Genomic DNA, 27,466 nt, shown 5'->3' with positions numbered 1-27,466 from the left:
ATTTGATTGCTAGTATGTAAATAGTAACGCGTTAGATTAGTCGTTACCAAGAAATAACCTTATATTACAGTGACGTGTTACTGGCATCGCTGGTAGTTACTAAGTTGCACAAACATTTGTCTCAACCTCCCCCTGACTCATGGCCCGAGTGAGCGCCTTAAAGCCGGGCGGACACTGTGCGACTTTTTCACTCGTAGCGTTCAGCTTCAGCTCAAACCGAACGACTTCCTCACAGAGCAGATCTCACGAGTCGTGCTCACACTGTACGTGTGGCATGAACTACCGCAGCTAAAAATTAGCCAGAAGATGACGCAACACGTTGGAATTACAAGCACGAAGAAGAAAACCCCGGAAGTAAACACCAGGAAAACTAAAGACACGCGTTCGGTTCAGAGCGGTACAGCGCCTGTGTGCTCGCTGTTAACCGCAATAATGCCCGCGAAAACAAGACGTTTGTCTTTGGCTCTTCTTGCCATCGTGTGTCGATGAAAAAGAGAAGACGAAGAAATGGCTGGGCAGACGTTGCCAGTATGGTTTGTCAATCTTCAGCAGGAATTGGAGGTAAGATGTTAAAAATGATCTTTTCCTTATGTAACTACAATTGTATCTATTGACTTAAATTACATTTTGACCAGTTGATGGACTTTGGGGTGGTGGGTGGAGTGACAACCGCCATTTGTAATGCTGTTGTGTTGATGTGTTGTGAAATAGATTGGTATGAAGGGGTTTCGGGACCTTCTTCGCATGTCTGTTGAAGAATTCAACGACCTTCTGGAGAGAGTGACCCCTCAAATCATCAAGAGAGACACACACCTGAGGAAGGCGGTCAGTCCTAGGGAGAGGCTCTCTGTGACACTGAGATTCCTAGCAACAGGCAAGAATATACACACACTCTCTCTCTCACACACACACACACACACACACACACACACACACACATCTAAGTCACGTTTACACATAATAAAACACTTTATTAATCTTTACTGGTGAGACCTACAATTCCTTATCTTTCCAGTTCAGGACTGGGAGCACCACACTGAGCCGCATTGTGATGGAAACCTGTGCAGCCATAACTCTAGTATTACGTGAGGAATACCTAAAGGTAAATTTCTCCCTGCCCTAAAACAGCTCATTCACCTGTTCATCCACCCATCACGCTGTGCTGAAGCAATCTATTCACCTGCTGATGTAAATCTGGTGTGTTTGATCAGTAAAAACGGTAAAACATGCTTGATAAGGACCCTCAAGTAACAGAGTGCCATGTGGCACATCACAGATTCATGCACATACAGTTGGAACGTAAAAATTGTTATTGAAGCGTGTTTACATTCTGAGGATTATGAACCTGTTGAGAGAGATAACATCAATTAAACATTGCTTGTTTATTTAAGGACCACGTACAATAGTAAGCATAAATAGTGAAATGTGATGCATTGCACCAGATTTAGCTAGAAGCTAATTTGCATGTGCAGTCCTGATTAAACCTGAGACTAATATAATGTCTCACCATGTACTTCTTCCACAGACACCATCAACTGAGACTGAGTGGAAGGTCATCGCTAAAGACTTTGAAGACAAGTGGCATTTTCCACATTGCATAGGGGCCATAGATGGGAAACACATCTTCATTCAACCCCCTGCCAACAGTGGAAGCACGTTTTATAATTACAAGTCAAGGTTTTCCATCATACTTATGGCTGTAGTTGACACAAATTATAGATTTGTCTATGCAAGCGCAGGGACACAAGGAAGGGCGTCTGATGCTGGAGTGTTTGCCCATTCTGATCTCAGAGAGGCTATGGACACAGGCACTCTGAATGTCCCTCCTGATGCAACCCTGCCAGGCACTGACTCCACGATGCCATATGTGCTCATTGGTGACGAAGCATATCCCCTTAGGCCAGATCTGATGAAACCATATCCATCACAGAACCTCAACCATGATCAAAGGATTTTCAACTACAGGCTTTCCAGAGCACGCCGTGTTGTTGAGAACGCATTTGGAATTCTGGCCAATCGCTTTCGCGTTTTCAGAACTACAATTTGCCTGCATCCAGACAAAGTGTTGCAATTGTTTTTGCAACACTTTGTCTCCACAACTTCCTCCGACAACAGAGATCAGATGCCTACACACCACCTGGCTATGTGGATTCTGAAGATGCAAACCATCAGCTGGTCAGTGGCACATGGCGAAGTGAGGGAGCCCTTCAGTCAGTTTCAGCAAGCAGAGCTAGGAACCCCTCAGTGGAGGCTAAGAAACAACGTGATGTGTTAGCCCAGTGCTCTTGTCTCACCTGCAGGAAGAATTTCTTGGCAGGAAAACATGGTGTAGCTTCATATGCGTTCAAATTATTCTGTAAATAAAGTGAGAGCATTGGTTCCACTCAGTCATTTGCTCACAAATTCATAATATTGTGTGGGAGTGGAGTGGTGTATTTTTTATGTTTGTAACATTTGTGAACAATAAAGAAATTTTCAAAAAGAGTTTTTATTTATGAAAAGTCTTTAAACAACGTCAGATTAAAAAAAAGACAGGAATTTACATATACACCAAACAAACTTTGTGGGAGAAAAGAGGGCAAACTTTTCCCTTTTAAGACAAAATATTGATTAAAAAAATACTAAAACAAAGGTACTACTAATGACAAAAGTAATGAGGAACTAGTCCGAGTTGAGCAGGTGTCTATATGACAGTGGCGATGACGATGGCAAAAAGTTTTCATTCCGTGGTGGCTGGAACTGTTGCATGTGGAAGGAAGGTGCAGGACTGACATCTGGAACTGGACATTGTCCAGCCTGTTCTTCCTCTTGTGCATCATAAATTAGGTTCATGATGCTTCTCTTGAGCCTCAGCTGTAAATGTTTGTCCTTGATATTCCTCATTTCTGCAACTACTTATTGTCCGAGTGGAAAATCGTCTCAAAAAAGTGAAAAAGTTGCACAGTGTACGCCCAGCTTACGAGTCAAGGAGAGATTTTCGGGGTGTCCTGTTCCGAAATACCAAACTAAGATAAGCGTTTAGAATGCTGTTTACAGAAATAAGAAAAACAAACTATCTACTCACCCGTGGCAACCAGGCAACTTGACCTCTCTTTTACTCTTAACACATGGCCAGCATACTCACCAGACATGTCACCCACTGAGCATGTTTGGGATGCTCTGGATCGGTGTATACGACAGCGTGTTCCAGTTCCTGCCAATATTCAGCAACTTCACACAGCTATTGAAGAGGAGTGGACCAACGTTCCACAGGCCACAATCAACAACCTGATCATCTCTATGGAAACAGAGATTAGTTGCCCTGCATAAGGGAAATGGTGGCCACACCAGATACTGGCTGGTTTTCTGCCCCATAAAGCAAAACTGTGCACATGTCAGGGTGGCCTTTTATTGTGGGCAGTCTAAGCCACACCTGTACATTATTCATGCTGTCATCAGCCCCTGGTATGCCACACCTGTGATGTGGGATGGATTATCTTGGTAAAGGAAAAGTGCTCACTAACACACATGTAGACACATTTCAGAACATTATTTGAGAATCATAGGTGTTTAGTGTATGTAGACACATTTTCAGATATTTGAGTTCAGCTCATGAAAAAGGGAGCAAAAACAAAAGAGTTGTGTTTATAATTTTGTTCAGTGTAGTTAACAGCTGCACCTTGGTGTTTGAATCCATGCCCACCATAAATTGTGTGACGTTACTGTGTTGTTTTCGTACAGGAAACAAATAATATTGATGTAGAGGAACCTATTGAAATAAAAAATAAGCCATTTTTATTCCATTTGAAAATCTCTATCTCAGGAAGAATTAAAAATGTCATTGTTTTAAAACGTCAAATCCAAGTTGTTCTCCCAATCCTGAGTCTTTAAAAGTCAGGTGATTAGAAATCTGGTCCGATCACGGAGCATCCCTAAAAAATATATACAGGTGCTGGCCAGTAAATTAGAATATCATCAAAAGGTTGAAAATATTTCAGTAATTCCATTCAAAACGTGAAACTTGTACATTATATTCATGCAATGCACACAGACCAATGTATTTCCAATGTTCATTACATTTAAATTTGATATTCATAAGTGACAACTAATGAAAACTCCAAATTTGGTATCTCAAAAAATTAGAATATTCTGAAAAGGCTGAATATAGAAGACACCTGCTGCCACTCTAATCAGCTGATTTACTCAAAACACCTGCAAAGGCCTTTAAAAGGTCCCTCAGTCTTGTTTTGAAGGCACCACAATCATGGGGAAGACTTCTGACTTAACAGCTGTCCAAAAGACAATCATTGACACCTTGCACAAGGAGGGCAAGACACAAAAGGTGATTGCTAAAGAAGCTGGCTGTTCGCAGAGCTCTGTGTCCAAGCACATTAACAGACAGGCGAAGGGACGGAAAAAATGTGGTAGAAAAAAGTGTACAAGCTCTAGGGATAACCGCACCCTGCAGAGAATTGTGACGACAAACCCATTCAAAAATGTGGGGGAGATCCACAAAGAGTGGACTGCAGCTGGAGTCAGCGCTTCAAGAACCACCACGAGGAGACTCATGAAAGACATGGGATTCAGGTGTCGCATTCCGTGTGTCAAGCCACTCTTGAACAAGAAACAGCGCAAGAAGCGTCTCGCCTGGGCCAAGGACAAAAAGGACTGGACTGATGCTGAGTGGTCCAAAGTTATGTTTTCTGATGAAAGCAAGTTCTGCATTTCCTTTGGAAATCAAGGACCCAGAGTCTGGAGGAAGAGCGGAGAAGCACAGAATCCACGTTGCATGAGGTCCAGTGTAAAGTTTCCACCGTCAGTGATGGTGTGGGGTGCCATGTCATCTGCCGGTGTTGGCCCACTCTGTTTCCTGAGGTCCAGGGTCAATGCAGCCGTCTACCAGGAAGTTTTAGAGCACTTCATGCTTCCTGCTGCTGACCAACTTTATGGGGATGCAGACTTCACCTTTCAACAGGACTTGGCACCTGCACACAGTGCCAAAACCACCAGCACCTGGTTCAAGGACCATGGTATCCCTGTCCTTGATTGGCCAGCAAACTCGCCTGACCTTAACCCCATAGAAAATCTATGGGGTATTGTGAAGCGGAGGATGCAATACGCTAGACCCAACAATGCAGAGGAGCTGAAGACGACTATCAGAGCAACCTGGTCTCTCATAACACCTGAGCAGTGCCACAGACTGATCGAGTCCATGCCACGCCGCATTACTGCAGTTATTGAGGCAAAAGGAGCCCCGACTAAGTATTGAGTGCTATACATGCACATTCTTTTCATGTTCATTCTTTTCAGTTGGCCAACATTAGAGAAACAAACATTTTTTCATTGGCCTTTAGAATATTCTAATTTTCTGAGATACCAGATTTGATGTTTTCATTGGTTGTCACCTATAAATATCAAAATTAAACGTAATAAACATCGGAAATACATTGGTCTGTGTGCATTGCATGAATATAATGTACAAGTTTCACGTTTTGAATGGAATTACTGAAATATTTTCAACCTTTTGATGATATTCTAATTTACTGGCCAGCACCTGTAAAACATCAGACTATACAGTGTTTCCCCCAGAAAACTTGATAAGCCCTTAGGTCAATTCAGTTCAGTTTTATTTATATAGCGCCAAATCACGACAAGAGTCGTCTCAAGGCACTTCACATAATAAACATTCCAATTCAGGTCAGTTCATTAAGCCAATCAGTAATAATGTTTCCTATATAAGGAACCCAGCAAATTGCATCAAGTCACTGACTAGTGTCAGTGACCATACAGCAATCCTCATACCAAGCAAGCATAAAGCGACAGTGGAGAGGAAAACTCCCTTTTAACAGGAAGAAACCTCCAGAGGATCCTGGCTCAGTATAAGCAGCCATCCTCCACGACCCACTGTAGCTTCTTCTGGGGAGAAAAACACTTAGAGAAAAAATAAAGTTAACAGCTGAAATTGCAGAAAATAACATGTTAAAGAGCAGATTGTAGAAGAAAGTAGTAGAGTGTGGAAAGTGGTCAGTGTATCCTCCAGCAGTCTACGCCTATAGCAGCATAACTACAGAGATAACTCTGGATAACCTAGCCTTTTTAAATGTAGGCATGTTGGAGTCAGGGCAAGGGAGAGCCGTCTTTACCGACTGTACACGCCACCTCCCTCTACTCCCCCACTTGTCCTGATTTAAGCTAACATCAGATTTTAACTATAGGCCCTATCAAATGAAAATGTTTTAAGCCTAGTCTTAAAAGTAGACAAAGTGTCTGCCTCACGGACTAAAGCTGGGAGCTGGTTCCACAGGAGAGGAGCCTGATAACTAAAAGATCTGCCTCCCATCCTAAGTTTAGTTATTCTGGGAACCACCAGTAGACCTGCAGTCTGAGAGCGAAGTGCTCGGTTAGGAACGTATGGAACAATCAGATCACTGATGTATGATGGAGCTTGATTATTAAGAGCTTTATATGTGAGAAGAAGGATCTTAAAATCTATTCTGAATTTAACAGGTAGCCAATGTAGGGAAGCTAAGACAGGAGAGATATGATCTCTCTTTTTAATTCTCATCAGAACTTTAGCTGCAGCATTTTGGACAAGCTGAAGACTTTTAACTACGTTCTGTGGACTTCCTGAGAGTAATGGATTACAGTAATCCAGTCTTGCATGAACTAGTTTTTCAGCATCACTCCTGGAAAGGATGCTTCTAATCTTAGCAATATTCCGAAGGTGGAAAAAAGAAATCCTACAAACCTGTTTAACCTGGGATTTGAATGACATGTCCTGGTCAAAGATAACACCAAGTTCCCTACTTTGTTCTCTGAGATAAATATAATCCCATTCAGGTCAGGTGATTGGCTAAGCAATTTCCTATTCTGGATTTCTGGTCCAAAGATGAGAACTTCCGTCTTGTCTTGATTTAAAAGCAAAACATTTAGAGTCATCCAATTTTTTATGTCCTCAAGACAAGCTTGTATTCTACCTGCATGGTGGCGCAGTGGTTAGCACTGTTGCCTAGCAGCACGAAGGTTGCAGGTTCGAAACTCGGCTCGGCTGCGGCCTTTCTGCGTGGAGTTGCGTGTTCTCCCCATGCATGTGTGGGTTTCCTCTGGCTACTCCGGTTTCCCCCACAGATCACAACATGCCCTATAGGTTATAAATTTAAGTCGCTTTGGATAAAAGCATCTGCTAAATGAATAAACATAAACATACCTAACTGATTAGGTTCATCAGGTTAATGGATAAATATAGCTGAGTATCGTCAGCATAACAGTGGAAGTTTATCCCATGCTGTCTAATGATTTTACCAATTAGGAGCATATATATAGTAAAAAGAATTGGTCCAAGCACTGAACCCTGTGGTACTCCGCAAGTAACCTTGGAGTATGAAGAAGATTTGTCATGTACGTTTACAAAATGAAATCTGTCAGACAGGTAGGATTTAAACCAGCCTAACGCTGTTCCTTTGATCCCTACAACATGTTCGTCTTTCTAAAAGAACATTGTGATCAACTGTGTCAAAGGCAGCACTGAGATCTAACAAGACTAGAACAGACACAAGATTCTTATCTGAGGCCATAAGAATATCATTTGTAACTCTCACTAATGCAGTTTCAGTGCTGTGATACTCTCTAAAACCAGACTGAAATTCCTCAAACAGAGCATTAGTGTTTAAATGCTCACATACTTGGATGGCCACTATTTTCTCCAGGACTTTGGATAAAAATGGAAGGTTAGATATTGGTCTATAATTCATTGGGTCATCTGGATCCAGAGAAGGCTTCTTAAGTGAAGGTTTGATTACAGCAACCTTAAAATCTTGTGGTACATACCCATTTACTAAGGATAGATTGATTATATTTAGAATGGGGGCAGTAACCAAAGGAAATGCATCTTTAAATAATTTGGTTGGGATTGGATCCAAAATGCAAGTTGAAGGTTTAGATGAAGCTAATAGTTTTGATAACTCTGAAAGCTCAACTGGATCAAAACGGTTCAAACACAGATGAGGTTCTACAGTTACCTCTGATGCTGCCTCACTTACTGAGGAAGAAGAAATCGCATTAGGGAGGATGCTAAAGATTTTAATTCTAATAGAATTAATTTTACTTGTAAAAAATCCCATGAAGTCATTGCTGCTGAGGGCTAAGGGAATAGATGGCTCAGAGCTACAATTCTGTGTAAGTTTAGCAACTGTACTGAAAAGAAATTTAGGATTATGCTTATTCTCCTCAATTAACACTGAGAAATAAGCAGTTCTAGTTTGTCTAAGCTTATTTTTATAAAGCACAAGACTATTTTTCCAGGACAGGTAGGCCTCCTCATGGTGCGTAGAGCGCCATGTTCTCTCCAATTTCCTAGAGTTTTGTTTTAAAGCTCGTAAATGAGAGTTAAACCAGGGAGCCAACTTCCTGTCCCTAATTACCTTCTTTTTTAAAGGGGCAACATCATCTAATGCCACACGTAAAGAGGAATTAACATGATGAACTAAGGCATCAATTTGTGAGGGGCTACAACTGAAAATATTGCCCTCTGCTACATGCCTCTGAGATGCTGAGGATAGTAAAGATGGAACAGTTGATTTAAAAGACGCAACTGCGTTGTCAGATAGAGATCGACTATAATGAAATTTACTTTCATGTCTCGAGAACTCAGTTATAAAAAACTCAAAGGTTATCAGAAAGTGGTCCGAGAGGACTGGATTATGTGGAAAGATTATTATTTCCTCACACTCAATGCCATAAGTCAGCACAAGGTCCAATGTATGATGGCAGGAGTGGGTGGAGCTATGTATTCTTTGAGTGAAACCAATTGAGTCTAAGATATTACTAAAGGCTACATTGAGGCTATCATTTTCAATGTCCACATGAATGTTGAAATCCCCCACTACAATGACCTTATCAGTATTTAGCACCAAATCAGATAAAAAATCTGAGATCTGATCCAAAAACTCAGAGTAATGGCCTGGTGGACGATATAAAACTACAAATAAGAGTGGTTTTACAGTTTTGCAATCTGGATTAGGAAAACTAAGAATAAGATGTTCGAACGAACTGTAGCTATTAATTGGTAAGGGGTTGATTAATAAGTCCGAATGAAAAATGGTTGCCACTCCTCCTCGCCCTGTACTTCGAGCAATGTGATGATTTAAATAATTTGAAGGAGTCGACTCGTTTAAGCTAACATAGTCCTCTTGCTGCAGCCAGGATTCTGTGAGAGAGAGCAAAGAGATCTGATTATCACAAATCAAGTCATTAACTAACAAAGTCTTAGAAAAAATGGATCTAATGTTCAACAACCCACATTTAATTTTTCTAGTTTTCTGCTCAGTTGAATTTGTTCTAATATTTATGAGATTTCCATGATTTGCTTTATTAAGCCTGATATTTAATCTGTGTGGTTTTGGCCGTGGGCAGGACACTGTCTCTATGGGGTAGTGGGTGGGTAACAGTACAGAAGCTGCAGAGGGGTGGGTTAAACTACGACTCTGCTTCCTGGTCTGGACCCTGGGTAGTCATGGAGGACTAATAAAACTGGCCATGTTCCTAGAAAGAAGAGCTTCACCATCCAAAGAGGGATGGATGCCGTCTCTCCGCATCAGACCAGGTTTTCCCCAAAAGTTTTCCAATTATCAATGTAGCCCACGTTGTTTTCAGGACACCACCTAGACAGCCAGCGGTTGAAGGACAGCATGCGGCTAAACATGTCGTCACTGGTCCGATCAGGCAGGGGGCCAGAGAAAATTACGGAGTCCGACATTGTTTTGGCAAACTTACACACCGAAGCAACATTAATTTTAGTGACCTCCGATTGGCGTAACCGGGTGTCGTTACCGCCAGCGTGAATAACAATCTTACTGTATTTACGCTTATCCTTAGCCAGCAGTTTCAGGTAAGATTTAATGTCGCCCGCTCTGGCCTCAGGTAAACATTTAACTATGGTTGCTGGAGTCTCTAATGCCACGTTTCTGACTATGGAGCTGCCAATGATCAGAGTCGGCTTGTCAGTGGGTGCGTCACTGAGCGGGGAAAATCTGTTAGAAACGTGGACGGGTTGGTGGTGGCCCACGGGCTGGGTTCTATGCTTCCTGCGTACCGTCACCCAGCCGTCCTGAGGTCCCGGCTGCTCGGGTTCTGCTGGAGGACCGGTACGGGGTGGTTCTGAGCTAGTTAGCCCCGCGCTAGCTAAGTAGCTACGGCTGTTTACGGGCTTTTCAACAGCGCGGAGCCGGGCCTCCAATTCCGACACCCTCGCCTCCAAAGCTACAAAAATGCTACATTTATTACACGTACCATTATCACTAAAGGAGGCAGAGGAGTAACTAAACATCTGACACAGAGAGCAAGAGATAGGAGACGGAGAAGCAGAGACAGAAGTAGCCATAGCCGTGCTGAGGCTAAGCTAACTGGACGAGCAAACTGTTCAACGCCAAATAAACTGCGTGCAAACTCAAATGGTTCCCTAAAAGCTAGGTGGAACAACAGAAAATGTGTGTTTTAGCGTGCTTTTGTGCTACAATAACTCAGAGATATCCAAGTACAGAGAAATTAAATCAGTTTTAGCGAGCCCCAAACACCAAACGGCTACACGCAGTGCCACACTGAAAACAGGAAACAGGAAACACCATACCGCCATGGAGGAGCCTCACAGAAGAAGTCCACAGGTGACCCACAGTATGTGTAAAAAACGAAGTCAGGAAGATCTAAATTGTGGCTAGTATGTGGTGTTATAAGCCAGTTATTATACTTATTTTTATAGACTACTCTGTTTGAACTTTTTTCAGTTTTATGGATATTTTGTGCTTCAGGAATTGGCCGACACACAGCCTTGGCTCTAGCACGCTGCGGGGCAAAGGTCACAGCAGTCACACGGACACAGGCTGATCTGGACACCCTGGTTCAAGAGGTACCTCTCATCTCCTAAACACACTCTGTCCTATATTACTGTCTCGTCTTGCATTGGCTTTTTATTTATTGTCCAGTTGTGCCATGATGACGACTGCCAATTGATTTAACATATTTGACCCTGACAAATTGTATGTGTCCATGGTTAATGGGTAATCAATCACAATTAAGTGTAAATAAATGGAAAATGGGAACTGATGCTCTGCAGCTCTTCAGACAACAGATCTGACACCTGAGTGTTTACCCACAGAAACAGAACCAACCTCCAACAACATCTCCTTATGTAACGGAAACTAAAACCAAAAGGGAACCTGTTGCTTATGCACACGTGACACCACAGACAAACGGTTTCAGACCAATATTAGCGAACATCAGTGCAGTAACGCTTCACCTTTCACACAAGTTTTTAGCTCCATTTTGCACCCTTTTTTTTTTTTACAGCGCTTTGTGTTCTGCGTCTGAAGGCTTGAACTTTGAGAATGTTTAAACATGAGACAAAAATAAAAATGTTCATGCATATCTGAAAAAAGTGTATAAGGCGTGCAGTGAGGGGTTTTTGCGGCGGTACGCTGGGACGAGCACGTCTGCGGGGAGAGGAGCGTGCTGTGCCAAAGCTGGAGCGCATCAGTAATCTGTGCTCCCGCTCAGGAGGAGGGGACGCTAATCTGCTCCAAGCGTTAAGTAAATGCGTCAAGCATAAACCAAGCTTAAGGCCACCTTTGTAGATCTGCATTAGTTGCAATGTTAGCCTTTGAGGCTGGCATTTGTTTCTGTGTCAGAACCTCAGGTAACAGATGAAAAGTACTGTCACTGAAACCTGCAATCTCTAATCCATGCAATAAATGGGCTGGAACAACCTTTTCCTGTCCCATTATTGTAAGAAGAAACTGAGTCCTCTTTCCATCGATTTGTAATTTTTTCATGAGCTGTTCTGTGCAAAATGTAGCCAAACTGCCAGGGTCAAGGAACGCAGACGTTTGAACAACTTTATTTCCTTTAATGGATTGAACTCACACTGGAACAATAGACAGCAGTCACCTTTTCCAGCCCCTGAATGACCACATGTCCGTGTGAGAGTTTGATGGGTGATGAGTTCTCACTAGATTTAGTTAAGTGAAGCACCGAAGGATGCTGTTGTCCACAGATCTCACAGTTCAAACGTTTCGTGCAATTACGACTAATGTGTCCAAAACCCAGGCAGCCGAAACAGACTCCCTTTTCCTTTCAAAATGATATCTTGTTTCTGTGCTTCTTGCTTCAGAATTTCTGACAGTTTTCCTGATTGTGAGCACACGAGCAGCAACAACAAAGTTCATGTGAATCATCCGACACATGTTTATGGCTGGAGTTCACTGCCTTTATAGTTGTAGCAAAGCTCCCCATTGGTCCACCAGAACTTTGTTGCTTAGAATTGGATGGTCGAAAGCAGCTTGTTTTGCTTTGTTCAATGTTTCCATGTATGGTATCAGTCAAGATCTTTACACGTCTCTCCAGAAACAACCCTAAGTCTTGTAATTGAGCTCTGTGATGACATTGTTCCAAAATGTCATGAGCCTTAGCTCTCCAACCCTCTCTTAACTTGAATGGTAACTTGGAAACAATGAGTTTTACATTTGATGGCGTGTCTAGCTCCTCCATGTAATCAAGTTCCTGCATCACATTGCACATCCACACAAATACAGAGCTCATGCTTGAAGTGCTTTGGCGTCCTCTGACTTTACTGACTGCCATGCCAGCACCTTGTCCATGTATGCAGCAGCAATCTTGTACTCATTTCCAACATGTTCCTTTAAAAGCGGTTTTGCTGTCATGTAGCCACTTTCAGGAGTCATGTGCTGGCAGTTTCTAACCAGTACCCTTAGCTGCCCTCTTTTGAATTGTTCCAAGTAGTACATGCAGTCAGATTTACTTGCCTTTTCTTCTACTCCTTGTTCAGATGCCCATTTGAAAGGTGGTATTGCAGTGGATCTCCATCAAATATGGGAATTGTTACTGCCCCCTGTATTTAGGCTTCTGAGTTATACTTCCTCTGTTCATCCTGAGAGGTGAACCCCATGAATCAGCTTAACTCCCCCACCAGAGGGCGCCATCATCTGGAACCCTTTGACACTTAAAGGCTGCTGCTGTTCCTGACAGGGCAGCTGGTGCGCATCAGCTAATTTAGAGGCCTGCACCAACAGTTGAAGAGGAGGCACAGAGCAAACGGAAGTGTATGTGCGATGGAGAGAGTGAAGAAGGAGCTGGAGAGAGGAGGAATCGGTTGCAGCAAGGAACTGCTGAGCTGGAGAAAGGACTGAGCGCCGACTGGATGTTCCGAAGGTGATTAAGAGCTGGAGAGAGAGCTGTAAAAGAGACCGGACTGGGAGGACACGCTGAGAGGTGTCGAGAGGAAGGAAAGCTGCTACGTTTAAGGTTGGAACACGAGTTTCATGAGATCCCTGAGCTGATGTCCGGAGCGTTCTGTGTGGTTGGGTTCTAGGCCCTTTTGCTGGGATCTTTGAGAGAGTATGAGTACCCCTGAGTTCATCGCCTAGTTGATTCACAGACTGTCATCACTCCCTTCCCTTAATCAGTCTCATTTCAGTTTAGAGCTCCTTTTGATATAATCCTTCATTGTCTCCTTAAGTTTTGATACTCATTTTGAATTTCCCTCGTTTGACTCCTTAAGTTTAAAGCTCCTTTTGATTTATTGTGTTATGGATGAGTTCCTTTGTTGGTCTTAGAACCTATGCATTAATTAAAAATACTTGTTGAGTGCTCACTCACCTTTAGCTTTTTCATTAGCCAGCTTACTGCCAGCTTTGTTTGCGAGTGGGGCCCTAGAGATTTAGGCGGCAGCGCCCTTTGTGTGCCACCAAACCACGTTTGTGACTATACTCCCAACTAGGGTTAAATTTTCTTTCCAGTTAGTTGGTTCGAGAAGTCTGTTTTCTTCTCCTAAGTGGGTATTTTTAGTTGAGATGGTGGATTAAATCCTCTCCCCTTGTGTTTTTATGGTTGTCCCTACAGGCCTGTTGGAGCATCCCACCTGTATGCGCAGTCTCAAGAAGTTTCAAATAAAGTAAATTTTCATAATTTTAAGAGAGACTCATCGTGTTTATGTTGTGGGTCCACCGCTCCTAGTGAGCATTGCTCAGGGCCCATAACAGGAATGTCACGTGATGGAAGAGTTGGGCAGAGAGCATGGTTATTTTATTTTGATTTTCAATGATAGTGATGATGGTGTTTGATAAATAATATATTTGATGTTGTTGCCCAGCAGTAATTGTTCCAGCTACTTGGGCTAGCTTTTCGGGGGGAATCTCAAAGCGTTCCCTAGCCAGCTGAGAGACGTAGTCCCTCCAGCGTGTCCTGGGTCTTCTTTTGGGTCTCCTCCCAGTTGGACATGCCCAGAGAACCTCACCAGGGAGGAGTCCAACTGTCCTCAACTGGCTCCTCTCGACGTGGAGAAGCAGCGGGTCTACTCTGAGCCCCTCCCAGATGACTGAGCTTCTAAGTGAGAGCTCAGTCACCCTGTGGAGAAAACTCATTTTGGTTGCCTGAATCTGTGATCTCATTCTTTCGGTCGCTACCCAAAGCTCGTGACCACAGGTGAAGGTAGGAGCATAGATCGACCGGTAAATCGAGAACTTTGCCTTCCGGCTCAGCTCTCTCTTCACCACGACAGACCGGTACAGCGCCCGCATCACTGCAGATGCAGCACCATTCCACCTATCGATGTGAACAAGACCCCCGAGATACTTAGACTCCTCCACTTGAAACAGGACCTCATCCCTGACCTGGAGAAGGCATTCTACCCTTTTCCGATTTAAGACCATGGTCTCAGATTTAGAGGACCTGATCCTCATCCCAGGCTGCGAACCCCTCCATCGAAAGCTGGTGTTGGGGTAATTAGGAGCGAGTAATTAGTAATTAATTAATTACTTTTGGATTCTTCAATAAATTCTGTAAATATGGGAATATTTACCGATGTATTAATTAATTAAGATACTCTTACGTATCTACAGGGCACCATTCCCTTTAGGGATGGGTACCTTTGACATTTGAATCGATCCGGTACTAATTCCCGGTACCTACGAGTCGATACCGGTACATAACGGTACCAATTTTCGATACTTTTGAGTGTTTATTATTTTAATTCTCTTTTATAATTAAATATATATTTTTCTCAATATATAACCATATTTGATAAATATCACGATAAATAACATACAAGTTTGTATTTTAACATCGTCCTTGTAGTTTTATAAGCTGATAGTTAAACTGAAGCAAACATCTTTACTGTGAACTAAATTTACTGTGTATCTTCATTCCTTTTGCCGTCCTTTTTCATTTGATTTTTCCTACTGGGAAGTTAGAATTTCCGAGGAGAAAGCGAACGCACCATTAGCTGATAACAATGGTGGCAATGGAAGCTAACATATCAAGCTAACGTTATCTTTAACAGTTTATTTCGCTGCTGGAGCAGATTAAAACGATGATGCCTCAAACTTAGATAATTGTCACTGGTTTTACCTTCACCCAATCACCCGTCGCATTTAGTAAAGTAAAGCCAAACTTTAGAGCGCGTTCATGTTCTTCTAGTCGGAAATTCGGAGTTCCGAGGAGAAAGCGAACGCACCATTAGCGAAACGGAAGCTAACAAATCAAGGTAACGTTATCTTAAACATTTTATTTACCTACTGGAGCAGATTAAGATGAGGATGTCTCACTTAGATCGTTGTCTGTCGCTAGTTTCATCACCCAGTTACCCATCACATTTAGTGAAGTGGACCCAAGCTTTAGCGTGCGTTCTTTCTACCATGCTTGCTCTGTTTACAACGGGCTCGCAGGGACCGGCGACATAACGCTCTTGCGCATGCGCAACTGTCTTGGCAGTACCGAAACGAGGCACCGTTTGAAATGACGTGAATCGGTGTTCGGTCGGTACTATGGAATTCGGTCGGTACCTTAAAAAGTACCGAATTCGGTACTCATCCCTAATTCCCTTTAATTAGAAAGGGAAATGAATCCAAAACTCTTATCAGTCTATCAAAAAGATGTGAATCCTAGGAGCAGAAATTTCAACCAACACAAACAAAGTCCCTTGACCCAAAATCTGAATTTTATAACATTTAATTAAACAAGGAGATTAATAATGCAAAACAATTTGATATAATTGGAGATGTGTGTGTGTGTGTAATAGAGGATGTCCCCACAAACACTAAAAACACGTATGAGTGTGTGTGTGTGTGTGTGTGTGTGTGTGTGTGTGTGTGAATGAATTCTTCGTCCTCCCAGAGCACTAAAAACACGTACGTGTGTGTGTGTGTGTGAGATGGAGGATGTATGAATGGGGCTTTGTTTTCCCAGGTGTGTGGGGAGTGTGTGTCCTTGGAGTTGTGTGAGCTGTAAGCTGACTTTCCTCTCTCAGATGCAGACAAAAGGGAATTAGCTTGCATTAGTGGCTTAAAAATCATGGTAAAACTTAACTGTAACACTTCAAAAGTTTAGACTCTTAAACAACAAAGGTCACTAATTATTTAATCTAAACAGAGTCGGCAGCCTGGCCACAGTTTACCGACAGTAACCCAGATTAAATAAACAATAAACAAAAGATCTTACTTCACGATATATATCTATAACGTGTTTGATTACAGAAGATAGAGAAAACCGTCTGATAATTTGAAGCAAGTCACGCGGTCGACTGCTTATCTTGGTCTAGAGGAGACGAGAAAAGGTAAAAGTTTAAATGAAATAAAAACTTGCAGGAGATAACAGCTGTTCCGGGGCAAAGCAAGGCGTCCCTTTGTGTTCCCTGGTCAGATGTGATTTACGCTTCTCCGTTGTTTCTCCCACTGGTGTTTCTCCACGGGATCAGCTGGACAGAGAGAGCAAAGTTTCTTTGTGCTGAGTTTGATAACTTACAACGTCTCCGTGAGCTTGATGGTTTTGGAGTTGCTTTTCCAGCGGCTCAGTGTTCGCACTCTTCAGCCTCCAGGCCTCGTGCGTGCTTGAGTTGAATGGAGCTGGATTAAGCAGCGTGTCCTTTACACCAGTGCAACTGGTACACAAGAACAGTTAAGTTTCGTTTTGCACTGAAACTTATAGTTTTGAGCTGGTTGTTGTGGTTCGTTCTGCGCATGTACAGAACCGTGCTCCGCCTTGGCGGTGACATCATCACATTGTTTCCCTATGCAAAGCATCATGGAAAATGAAGTGTCTCTTGGCACTGATGTTATTATCTGCTTTTTCAGAGCAATTTAAGCAGTCATTTTGGAGAAAATCACTGCATAGTAATTTCCTCATGAGGTCAGACCCTCAACACTGGAGATCACTGTCCGTTGAAACCAACAAGACCACATCATCTGCAAAAAGCAGAGACCTGATCCTTAGACCACCAAAACAGATCCCCTCAACACCTTGACTGCACCTAGAAATCGTGTCCAGAAAAGGTATGAACAGAATCGGTGACAAAGGGCAGCCTTGGTGGTGTCCAACTCTCACCAGAAACAAGCTCGACTTGCTGCAGGCAATGCGGACCAAGCTCTGACAACATTCGTGCAGGGACTTAAAAACACTAATCTAAGGGCCTGGTACCCCATACTCCTGGAGTACACCTTCTCCAAATTGACAAAACACATTTAGATTGATTGGACAAACTCCCATGCACACTCCAATATCCCCTTAAAGGTATAGAGCTGGTCCAGTGTTCCACGGCCAGGACAAAAACCACGTTGTTCCTCCTAAATCTGAGGTTCGACAATCCGATGGACCCTCCTCTGCAGAACCCCTGAATAGACCTTACCAGGGAGACACAGAAGTGTGATCCCTCCACGTTTGAAACACAATCTGTGGTCCCCCATTTAAAAAATAGGGGGATTACCACCCCAGTCTACCAATCCAGTGGAACCGCCCCAGATGTCCACACGATACTGCAGAGCCGCGTCAACCAACACAGCCCAACGACATCCCGAGCCTTAAGGAACTCCGGGCAGATCTCATCCACCCCCAGGTCTTTGCCACTGAGGAGTTTTTTGATCACCTCAGTGACCTCAGCACCAGTAATTGGAGTGTCCAAATCAACGTCCCCAGACTCTCCTTCCTAACTGGAAGGTGTGCTGGTGGCATTGATGAGGTCTTCGAAGTATTCCACCCACAGATCCACAACGTCCTGAGTAGAGGTCAGCAGCACACCGTCACCACTGTAAACAATGTTGGTAGAGCACTGCTTTCCTCTCCTGAGACGCCGGATGGTTGACCAGAATCTCCTCGAAGCCGTACGGAAGTCTTGCTCCATGGTCTCATCAAACTACTCCCATGCCCTTGTTTTTGCCTCCATGACCAACCAAGCTGCATTCCGCTGGGACTGCCAGTATCTATAAGCTGCCTCTGGAGTCCCATAGGCCAAAAAACCCGATAGGACTCTTTCTTCAGCTTGACAGCATCCCTAACCGCTGGTGTCCACCAGCAGGTTTGGGGGTTGCCGCCACGACATGCAACGATGACCCTGCGGCCCCAGCTCTGGTCGGCCACTTCAACAATGGAGGCATGGAATTGGGCCCATTCGGACTCTATGTCCCCCGCCTCCCCCAAAAGGTTTTGTAAGTTCTGTCGGAGATGGGAATTGAAGCTCCTTCTGACAGGAGACTCTGCCCAACGTTCCCAGCAGACTCGCAATACGTTTTGGCTCGTTTATGTATTGCTTAGCAGCTAGCTAGCGAGCTAACTTCTGGTTAAAACCAACTTAAAAAGTGGCTTAACTTACAGATTAACTAAGAAAAGATAAAATATATTATCAATACTCACTTTAGATCCTTAGAAGACACCACAGACAGCAGAAAAAACGTGTTGGTTGGCTCTGTTCTGGGGACGACTGTGGAACCACTGGAGGAGATGATGCAAAGAAGGATTCTCCAGAGAATCAAGAACATGATGGACAACCCTGAGCGTTCTCTTCACAAGACTGTCTGACAACGGAAGAGTGTCTTCAGTCAGAGGCTTCTTCAGTTTGGCTGCAACACTGACCGCTACTGGAGATCCTTCCTGCCAACAGCCATTGTAATATACAACACCTCTTTGATGACTTGATTATTATTATTATTCTGAGCTACTACAGCAATCAGTTTCCCTCTGGGATTAATAAAGTATTTTTGAATTGAATTGAGTTTGGGGCTCAAAATTCATGTTGTTGACCGAGGTGGAAAAAAAAGTCTTGGAGGCTACATCACTTCCGGGTCACTGAACTGTCACTCAAGAGAAACCACTGTCCTATGGGAGAGGACTTCTCAGAAGTCCCACCGACCTGAAAGGGTTGTGTCAGAATTGCAACCAAAAACTCAGGGATTGCAAAGGAGAAAGCCAGAAAGTGTAAGTGCAAATCTGGTAGTGAGAGCAAAGCTGTGAGCAGCGAGAACGAAACTAAGGAAACTGATAACAAAAACACATGGAGGCAAACAGAAAAAGGAAACTTACTTTGTTACTCATTTTAAGAAGTAGATTCAGATAAGTTTTACTTTTGAAAAAATTTTTTCCTTTAGTCAATATTTTTGTTCTGTCAATTTCTTAATTTTTGTTTGACCATCAAAGTGTTTTTAAGAATCTGATTCAGATCATAAGTTTTTCTTTTGAAACATATTTTTTCTCTCTCAATGTCTTAATATTTGTTTGATCTTCAAATTGGTTTTCTTGATCCTATTGGCACAAATCTAATCCGATATGCTTCTTCTTCAACCACCTGAATGGCATATTTTTATTTGACTTCCTCTGACAGTGCCCATCCATCACCCCAGTCTGTGTGGACCTTGCAGACTGGGAGGCCACTGAGGTTGCTTTGCAGAACATCGGCCCAGTCTCTCTCCTGGTGAATAACGCTGCTTACGCCAGCCTACAGCCGTTTCTGGAGGTCACACCTGACCAGTTTGACCAGTAAGAATTATTTTATGGTCTTACTGATGGTGCAACACTAAACACGGACTGAGCTTTTCATTGTGGTGATCTGTTGACTTTTGCAGATCCTTCAGTGTGAATGTGAGAGCTGTACTGCATGTGTCTCAGGTAGGATTGGGAATTACATCAATATTTTCTATTATTGATGCAATTTCAAACAAGATAACTCAGTAACGTTTATATTGACATAAACACACTTCCAGTGAATGTCTACAGTTAGCAGCCATTGCCAGAGGTAGCTTGCTGCTGTTCAATCTTTAAGCAGTGGCGCAAAACTGGGTATGTAGTGTATGTGACGCATAGGGTCACCAAAGCGACGAGGCAAAAATATTTTTAATCTCATTTCCTGTGTTTTCGTCCATTTGTCTATCTGCAAATTATATAAATAATAAAAGCAAAACTCGTTTGTGATTAGGCGCCCCTCCACTTCTCCAACCCCATATTTTCACTCAGCTCAGCTCAGTTAGAAAATAGCAGATGTTTGCATAAACTGGATATCAATTATAAGCAAGTACTCACAGGTGACTAATCTTTAAATGACAAAGGAATGTTTAGCATTTTTAATTTTAATATTAAAAGTAACAGTAGCTGGATTCTACTTTGTTCCTTAAATTGTCGTGAGAGTCATGTAGTTTTGTAAGTTCTGCACAGCCAGCTGACTGTTTCTCCAAGTAGTGCTCGCTGCTGAACCACAAAGGTGGAGCTGCACCAGTCAGACCCGCCCATTCCATCAGAGTCAGTCCAATGCCTTCCAGTTGTCAGACTTGATAGCATTCTGGAACCGAAGAGGGTGGCATAGCTAATATCACCGAAAATGCAAGATTGAGGATGGAGTTGAGAGGTTCATTGAACTGTTTTTGTAAAGGTTCCATATAATAAAAATCAAACTTTTGGAGCTTTTTACCATGTTATATTGTCATTTCCTCATAAGAAATGCCCCAAAGACTTTTTTGGCTGCATTCATGCATTTTCCTCCCGTATCGAGAGGGTGCTCGCTGCAGAACTACAAAGGTGGAGCTGCACCAGAGTCAGCCCCGCCCACTCACGCAAACAGCCAGCCCACTGACTTTTTTTTATTTTATTTTATCGCAAACTAACCTGACCTACATGAATTACGGCTGTTACTAGTTTACAAATGTTAATGCTATGCTCTATGCTCCAATTAAACAAGACAAATATAACTTGCTACATGACAAAGCCTGAATATATCCCAAAATGAAAAGGTTTCTTTTAGCAAATATCTGTCTGTAGCCGCTCTAACAGAACCGACCTACAATAGCATTTAAGGACAATTGGTTAGTGGCAAGATTGTTTAATTTAAGTTTTACTTTCCCCTCAGCTGATGCCGGTTCGACTCTCGGTGGGGTCGGTAACGATCTATTTATCCAGCTGAAACATTTAATTTGTTTATATTTTAGTTGTAATGTTTATTTTCTGCAAAATATTTATGTCTCTAAGAGTTCTTTGAATTTGGTCGTTCCTAAACAGCATTTTAGTTGAAACGCTGCTCACAATGGACTCACACTGGCTAAATAATCAAATAAGTAAAAAAACACATTAGTCATTATATTTTAAATGGTAAACCAATAAATGGTTAAAAACATAGTACTGGCAAGTGTAGCTAGAAAAGAAGAAAAAAGATTGCGCCGCTACTGGGAGGCGAACCTGCGCAAAACTACCTGCCAAGATGACTGCACAACCACTTCACCACCACATCTGATACCAAGCTGGTGGCGTCACATGTGATTGTTCCATTCAGTGTGTTTTTGTAGATGTGATGTATGGTTTTCGGCGGTGTCTCAGTAGAGGTCATATCAGAAATAATTTATCAGAAAATTCACAGAATATCCAGATTTGAGAACCAAGACCAGACCCGCTTCGTCGGAGAGGGCCAAATAGAAGCTGATACGGGAGGAAAATGCGTGAATGAGGCCAAAAATGGCTTTGGCGTATTTCTTATGAGGAAATGACAATATAACATGGTAAAACGTTCTAAAAGTCAGATTTTTAATTATATGGAACCTTTACAAAAACGGTTCAATTAACCTCTCAACTCAAGTCCTCAATCTTGCATTTTAGATGATAACACCCTCTTTGGTTCCAGAATGCTATCAAGTCTGACAACTGGAAGGAATTGGACTGACTCTGATGGAATGGGCAGGGCTGACTCTAGTGCAGCTCCACCTTTGTGGTTCTGCAGTGAGCACCACTTGCCCGTATCAGCTTCAATTTGGTCTTTTACCCCTGAAGCGGGTCTATGGTATAACCAAGATGAAGTGAGACTGAGAATGGTGTAGTGGGGAATGTTGTTCAGAACCAGCAAATCCGAAGTAACGATTAGTTCTGATGGGAGTGAAGGTGATGTCTTCATGCTAAGCTTTGATTTGGAGATTAATAAACACATAAGACGCCATCCTGTTGGCCTACATACCCTTTTGGAAGTCCCCGTTAGATCAGGAATGTCGAGGTCCAGCTTGACCCTCTCTGGAACCGAAGCCGGTAGGAAAAGCAGCGGTTGCCGACCAGACCAGTCTTTGAGATACTTCCAAATCAAGACAGTTTTGTTGGCATCTAGCGAGACCCAAAACTGGGTCATTATGGTTCAGCTTGTATTCTGAAAGGAGCCGTTGCTTGGTTGGTAAAATGCAACAGATTTTATCCAGCTTGTCGTTGGTTCTTTCGGCTGAAGAGGAAAGTTACGGATTGGCCACTCCGACAACTTCTCTAGAACGCTTTGAACTGGCGTTAAAGATGACGTGGGCATAGTTTAATAATTTGGATGTTTTGGTTTATGGTCGAATGAAAAGATGACAGATTTACCAAACACCACCAAAACCACTCCTCCGTCAAATCTGGCAGATTCTGATTGGATCAGTAAAGCAATGTGTCGTCTCTTAACGCTGCGTGTAATCAGTCTCTAGTGGCAACATTTAAAGTCATATTACTTATTATATTCTATAGGATTATAATATCAAGTAATTAATATTTTCATTTCACAAATTGGTTCACATTTTATTATTGACTAACACTTTGTTTGATTAGCTTATTAAAAAAAATAGAGTTCTTTGATTTATTAAAAAGAAAGAGTCCTTTGTCTTCATTCTTCTCTTGGGCTGGAAGGGAAAACAGTTTGGAGCAAATGCATGAGACCTTGAGCAATATCTCATGCAGATTAGTTCTTGCTGAGGAGAGGGGGAAATGACTTTTAGGTGGAAAACTGTCATTTCATTCTGTTACATATCCCCCCTTTTCAGTGGTACAGTGGTCCGTGTAGAGACCACCTGGCGTTGAACAAACCAGAGTCCTAAAAGGACTCCGGTGACAGGGGAAGGTGCAGTTCCCCCGGAAGAGGCCAATAGTGGTGAGGTACGAGCCCCACTCCGAAGAACAGTACATTGTTTCAACAGTCTCGCATGATTACTTTGGAAGCACACAAGTCAGCAGATTATTAAGATATCCACGAGGAGGTAATAATTTGAAGCAGGAGCAACTTTATATATCCACGGGTAGGTAGTACTTCCACAACAGTATGTTGATCTTTGTAATTGCACTTATTGTGATTCAGTGCGGGAAAGAGCAGCAGGCAAATTAGGTCCCAGCGAGCGAAGTATCCCAGCAGCCCTGCCGGAATCCACGAACGTCCAGGTCCTACGAGCCGGAACACCCATCAGGAGGAGTAGAATCGGGTGACGAATTATAGGTCCACCCCCAGGAAGCGAGGATCATCGACGAAACTCAGAAGAGGAGAGAGAGCACAGCACATGGGCACTTCAATGTAGACACAACAAAATGGCGTCTAATGCTAATTAATAAACAAAAAACCTAGCACTGTGAGTGCCTGCATGTACTATGTGTAGCAATTATGTGAATTAGCGTTTTAAGTGAAAAAATGGGTGCAATACACCACGTGTACTGGAAAAAGTGGTGCAAAAAGAGTAAAATTAATAAAACCCTATACTGTGTATGGGAGAAATCACTGCAGTAAGTAAAAGTATAATCAACATGAAGGGCAAAATTGGTTGTAGCCCATAATGGTAAATTAACAAAGTTAATCATAAAGTTTTCAAAAAAATCACTGTAGTAAAATTCTATAAAAAGATAGATATGAGTGTCAAAGAGCACTAAAATGTAAATCAGTGAAGTTAGTAACCAACCTACATGTGAATGTACCCATAAGGAATTAAGATTAGTGAAAACAAAAACCAATTTGGATAACAGCAATATGTGGACTAAACCCATCTACTGTTAACTACCTGATTACCTGACTTCAGGAACCCACAGCATGTTCATCTCCAATCACCCAAGTCTGCACGTCATGTATAAACAGGAAGGACAACCATGCACACACACAAACCTAGACAAACTTGTGTAACTCGAGATAGAGAGCTATGGAACCGACGAGTCGCGAAATCACCCCCCTGTCGAAGTCGGTAAGTTGTTGGTGGTCGCATTGACCAAATTAGTGGAACCCTTGTGCAGTTTGATTTGGTCCCTGTGGACCCATTTGTAGACGGGCTCCTTGTTTGTTTGGGTAATCTTGATCTGATACTCGACTGGAGAGGGCTTATCTGTTATCAGGTATGGGCCTGACCACTTGGGCAAAAGTTTCTTAGCCAGCTTCCCAGAGGTGTTCTTTGTGTTACCAGTTTTAGGAGCGAAAATGTAGAACCAGGCCTCATCACCTATGTCGAGAATGTGAGGCCTTCTTATTGTAATAAGCCTTCCTGCCTTCAGCTGATTTCTCCAGATGTGTCTGTGCAAATGAGAACGCTGCAGGCAGATGGTTCTTCAGGTCCTGCAAATATTGTTCACTCATGTAAGCCGGGTCAGCCTCAGGCTTAACTGGCTGGTACAGCAGGTGAAGTGGCAGGGTCATTTGTCTACCCGTCATCATTTCAAACGGGGAGACACCAGTAGACTCATGAGGGGTGGCCCGTATGGCCATGAGGACCAACGGAAGCTTCACATCCCAGTCTCTGTGATTAGAGGACACGTACTTCCTCAACATGCTGATAACCGTCCAGTTCATCCTCTCGACCTGGCCAGAAGACTGGGGGTGATGGCTAATGTGGAAATTGGCCTTCACATCCAACAGTCGCCAAAGATGTTCCATCACTTCAGAGGTGAAGTGAGTTTCCCTGTCGGAGTCAACCCGAGTGGGAAGACCGAACCGGGATAAGATGTGATCCATCAAGAGAATAGCTGGTTTTTGTGCCATGTCATTAGGTGCTGGTAAACATTCAACCCACTTGGTGAATGCACAGGTCACGGTCAAGATGTATTTATTACCCCTGCTGGACCTGGTCAGAGGCCCCACCCAGTCGAATTGCAAGTCCGACCACGGTGTGGACGGTCCCTTTCTCTGTTGGGGAGCTCTGTGTGCGGGGTTGAATGGCTGACATTGAATACAAACCAAACAATGCTGTACATAGTCTGAGACGTCGCGACGCATCCCCAGCCAATAAGCAACCTGGCTCAGGGCACCGAATGTGGCATTGACACCTTTGTGTCCGGTGGAGGGAGAGTCATGAGCATGCGTGGTCAAGCACCCCCCTTAGTGACTGTGGCGCCACGAGGACAGGCGGCGAAGGAGGCTCGGAGGCATGCATCAGCAATCCTTCAACCATTCTCGGCGTGACAAGAACACGAAAGAGAGCATGGAGCTCAGAAACGGAGTCAAGCTCGACGGAAGAAGGCAGATGAGTTGTAGGATCAGAAAAGTACAGGATCATCCTGCTTATAGCAGGGTCCTGGGACTGAAGACTGACAAGATCGTTACCAGAAAAGACGGGTTGAACGGACACAACACCCTCAGATGGTTTGAAGGTGGACCCATGTGGTGGGTCAGACCGAGGAGACACATCCTCAGGGAGCCACAAGGGATTGAAGACCCATGGGGTACCATCGGCTGCACCTTGTTTGGCACGAGAGTCTGCAAGGTTGTTCAGATCCTTATCAGTTCTGGGTGCACGAGAATGTCCTTTGACTTTATGCCAATAGATGTGCATGTCATGTGACGTTTCTAGGGCGTCACAAGCCACGAAGAGGTCCTGATGTTTAACGAGAGAGTCGTTGTATTTTTAAAAAAGTTGTCGTAGCTAGTCTCACTCAACATCGTTGGTAAGAGCATCTGCTTGGTCCACGGCCTGTTCAATTTGAGAAAAAACATCAGAGGGGATCTCTGATGGAGACTCTGAGCTCGGCATTGAGCATGCAGTTTCCCCATGCTCAGGGTCACCAACCGCAAGGCAGTGAGAGTCTGGGTCAGAAGGCGGAATGAACGGCAGGGGTTTTCTAACACCTGCCCTCAGTCCCCCTTTTCCAAAATCGATAAAAGCTTCAAAGCGCTTCAAAAGATCGACGCCTATGCGCAAGGGCATGGTACCGCTCTCACAGATGTACACGGGGTGTGTCAAAGTCAAAGGACCGATTGTGAATTGGAGCAGAGACTTGGAAGACAAGAGCACTGTAGAAGGAGAGAAGACACAGACAGTTTATGCACAAGGATCGTACGCCTCCACCTACATCCAGGCAGACGCGGTCGAAAAGAGACCTGCTCATGATTGTAAAATCTGAACCAGTATCCAGAAGCGCGTCGTAGGGATGCCTACAAATTAATTAGTCAAAATAAAGTAGGGACCACTGAATAAATACACATTTCATAAAGACTAAAAGAAAATGCGAAAAAATACTGCAAAGTAAAGTACTTGTGATTTTTAAACTTAAATTTTTTTAATTTCAACTTTGAAACTTTTTGGGCCCCTGACAGCTGTGGGCCCTTAGAATCTTCCTAATCTTTCACCGCTTTACGGCGCCCCTGCCTGTTGGCTTCATCAGAACGAGATCTCCGGCTCTCACTGGAGCGGTTCGCAGCCGAATGTGAAGCAGCTCGGATAAGAATCAGGGGTCTCATTTATCAAGCTTGCTTACGCACAAAACGGGGTCGGAAAACTGCGTAAGCAATTTTCCACGCAAACTTTGGAATTTATAAAAGAAAACTTAGCATACACTCAACATAACACTTATGTGAGGTGAATGTTAACGTTAATAATTATCTTATTGTAATGTGTATGAGTGTAGATATTGATAAATGTGTTAAATTAAACACATACTGATGTGGTGTAGGTAATATCTGAAATGGATCATTGTAAGAGCAATATTCATTAAAATATTCATTTTGAAGCCATAATGGATTAAGCACAGATTATTCAAACATTTGATTTAAACATCTTGTTCATTCAACACATGATTATTTCAACTTATTAGCTGTAAAGTCACGTAGGAACTTCGAGGAGGTTAACTGTTATTCAGAGTGAAGTTGTAGCAGTCTGGGTCCTGCCTGAGGCCTTGAGCAAAGATCTTATGGCTTCTTTGCAGCAGAGCTTTTGCATTCGGAGGCCAGACAGATGGTGTTTTTCTGTCACCTAATGTCCAGATTAGTTGCTGAAGAAAGCTACTTGTGTTAAAGGTGTGTGTGTGTGTGTGTGTGTGTAGGTAGTGGCTCGTGGTATGAAGGCTCGTGGGTCAGGAGGCTCCATAGTCAACGTGTCGAGCCAGGCTTCGCAGCGTGCCCTCAGGGACCACTCCGTCTACTGTGAGTAAAAAAAGGGACAACTAAGCAATCTGCCTCAATTGAACGGGCTGGGGGCTAATAGCCGGC

General features: G+C 43.2%; 2 protein-coding genes and 1 pseudogene across 3 annotated transcripts in view; 2 read left to right on the top strand and 1 right to left on the bottom strand.

Annotated features, from left to right (window-relative positions):
- The window catches only part of dcxr (dicarbonyl/L-xylulose reductase), a 49,993-nt gene that overhangs the window by 12,467 nt on the left and 10,060 nt on the right, over positions 1-27,466 (top strand). Inside the window, exons 2-5 of one of the 2 annotated variants that reach the window (XM_054736398.2) lie at positions 10,782-10,879; positions 19,631-19,785; positions 19,872-19,914; positions 27,301-27,400. In XM_054736398.2, the coding sequence (XP_054592373.2) occupies positions 10,782-10,879; positions 19,631-19,785; positions 19,872-19,914; positions 27,301-27,400 (396 nt within the window). Of the gene's footprint in view, positions 1-10,757; positions 10,880-19,630; positions 19,786-19,871; positions 19,915-27,300; positions 27,401-27,466 lie in introns of both variants that reach the window. The other variant, XM_070545337.1, reaches the window with a different exon arrangement.
- LOC139063459 (uncharacterized) lies at positions 737-2,418 on the top strand. Its single transcript, XM_070545338.1, has 3 exons — positions 737-874; positions 1,016-1,102; positions 1,526-2,418. Exons 2-3 carry the CDS (start codon positions 1,052-1,054, stop codon positions 2,273-2,275), a joined length of 801 nt encoding a protein of 266 aa, XP_070401439.1. The 5' UTR covers positions 737-874; positions 1,016-1,051; the 3' UTR covers positions 2,276-2,418.
- LOC139063503 (uncharacterized) lies at positions 5,952-6,969 on the bottom strand (annotated as a pseudogene).

The sequence above is a fragment of the Nothobranchius furzeri genome, chromosome 16 (assembly GCF_043380555.1).
Source record: "Nothobranchius furzeri strain GRZ-AD chromosome 16, NfurGRZ-RIMD1, whole genome shotgun sequence".
Lineage (NCBI taxonomy): Eukaryota > Metazoa > Chordata > Actinopteri > Cyprinodontiformes > Nothobranchiidae > Nothobranchius > Nothobranchius furzeri.
The sequence above is the reverse complement of the archived record's forward strand: the minus strand, read 5'-3'. Positions and strand labels throughout refer to the sequence as shown.

Coding starts and splice junctions, on each gene's coding strand:
- LOC139063459 (XM_070545338.1), top strand. CDS start 1,052: ATGGAAACCTGTGCAGCCATAACTCTAGTATTACGTGAGGAATACCTA. Junction 1,103..1,525: donor TACGTGAGGAATACCTAAAG/GTAAATTTCTCC, acceptor CTTCTTCCACAG/ACACCATCAACTGAGACTGA.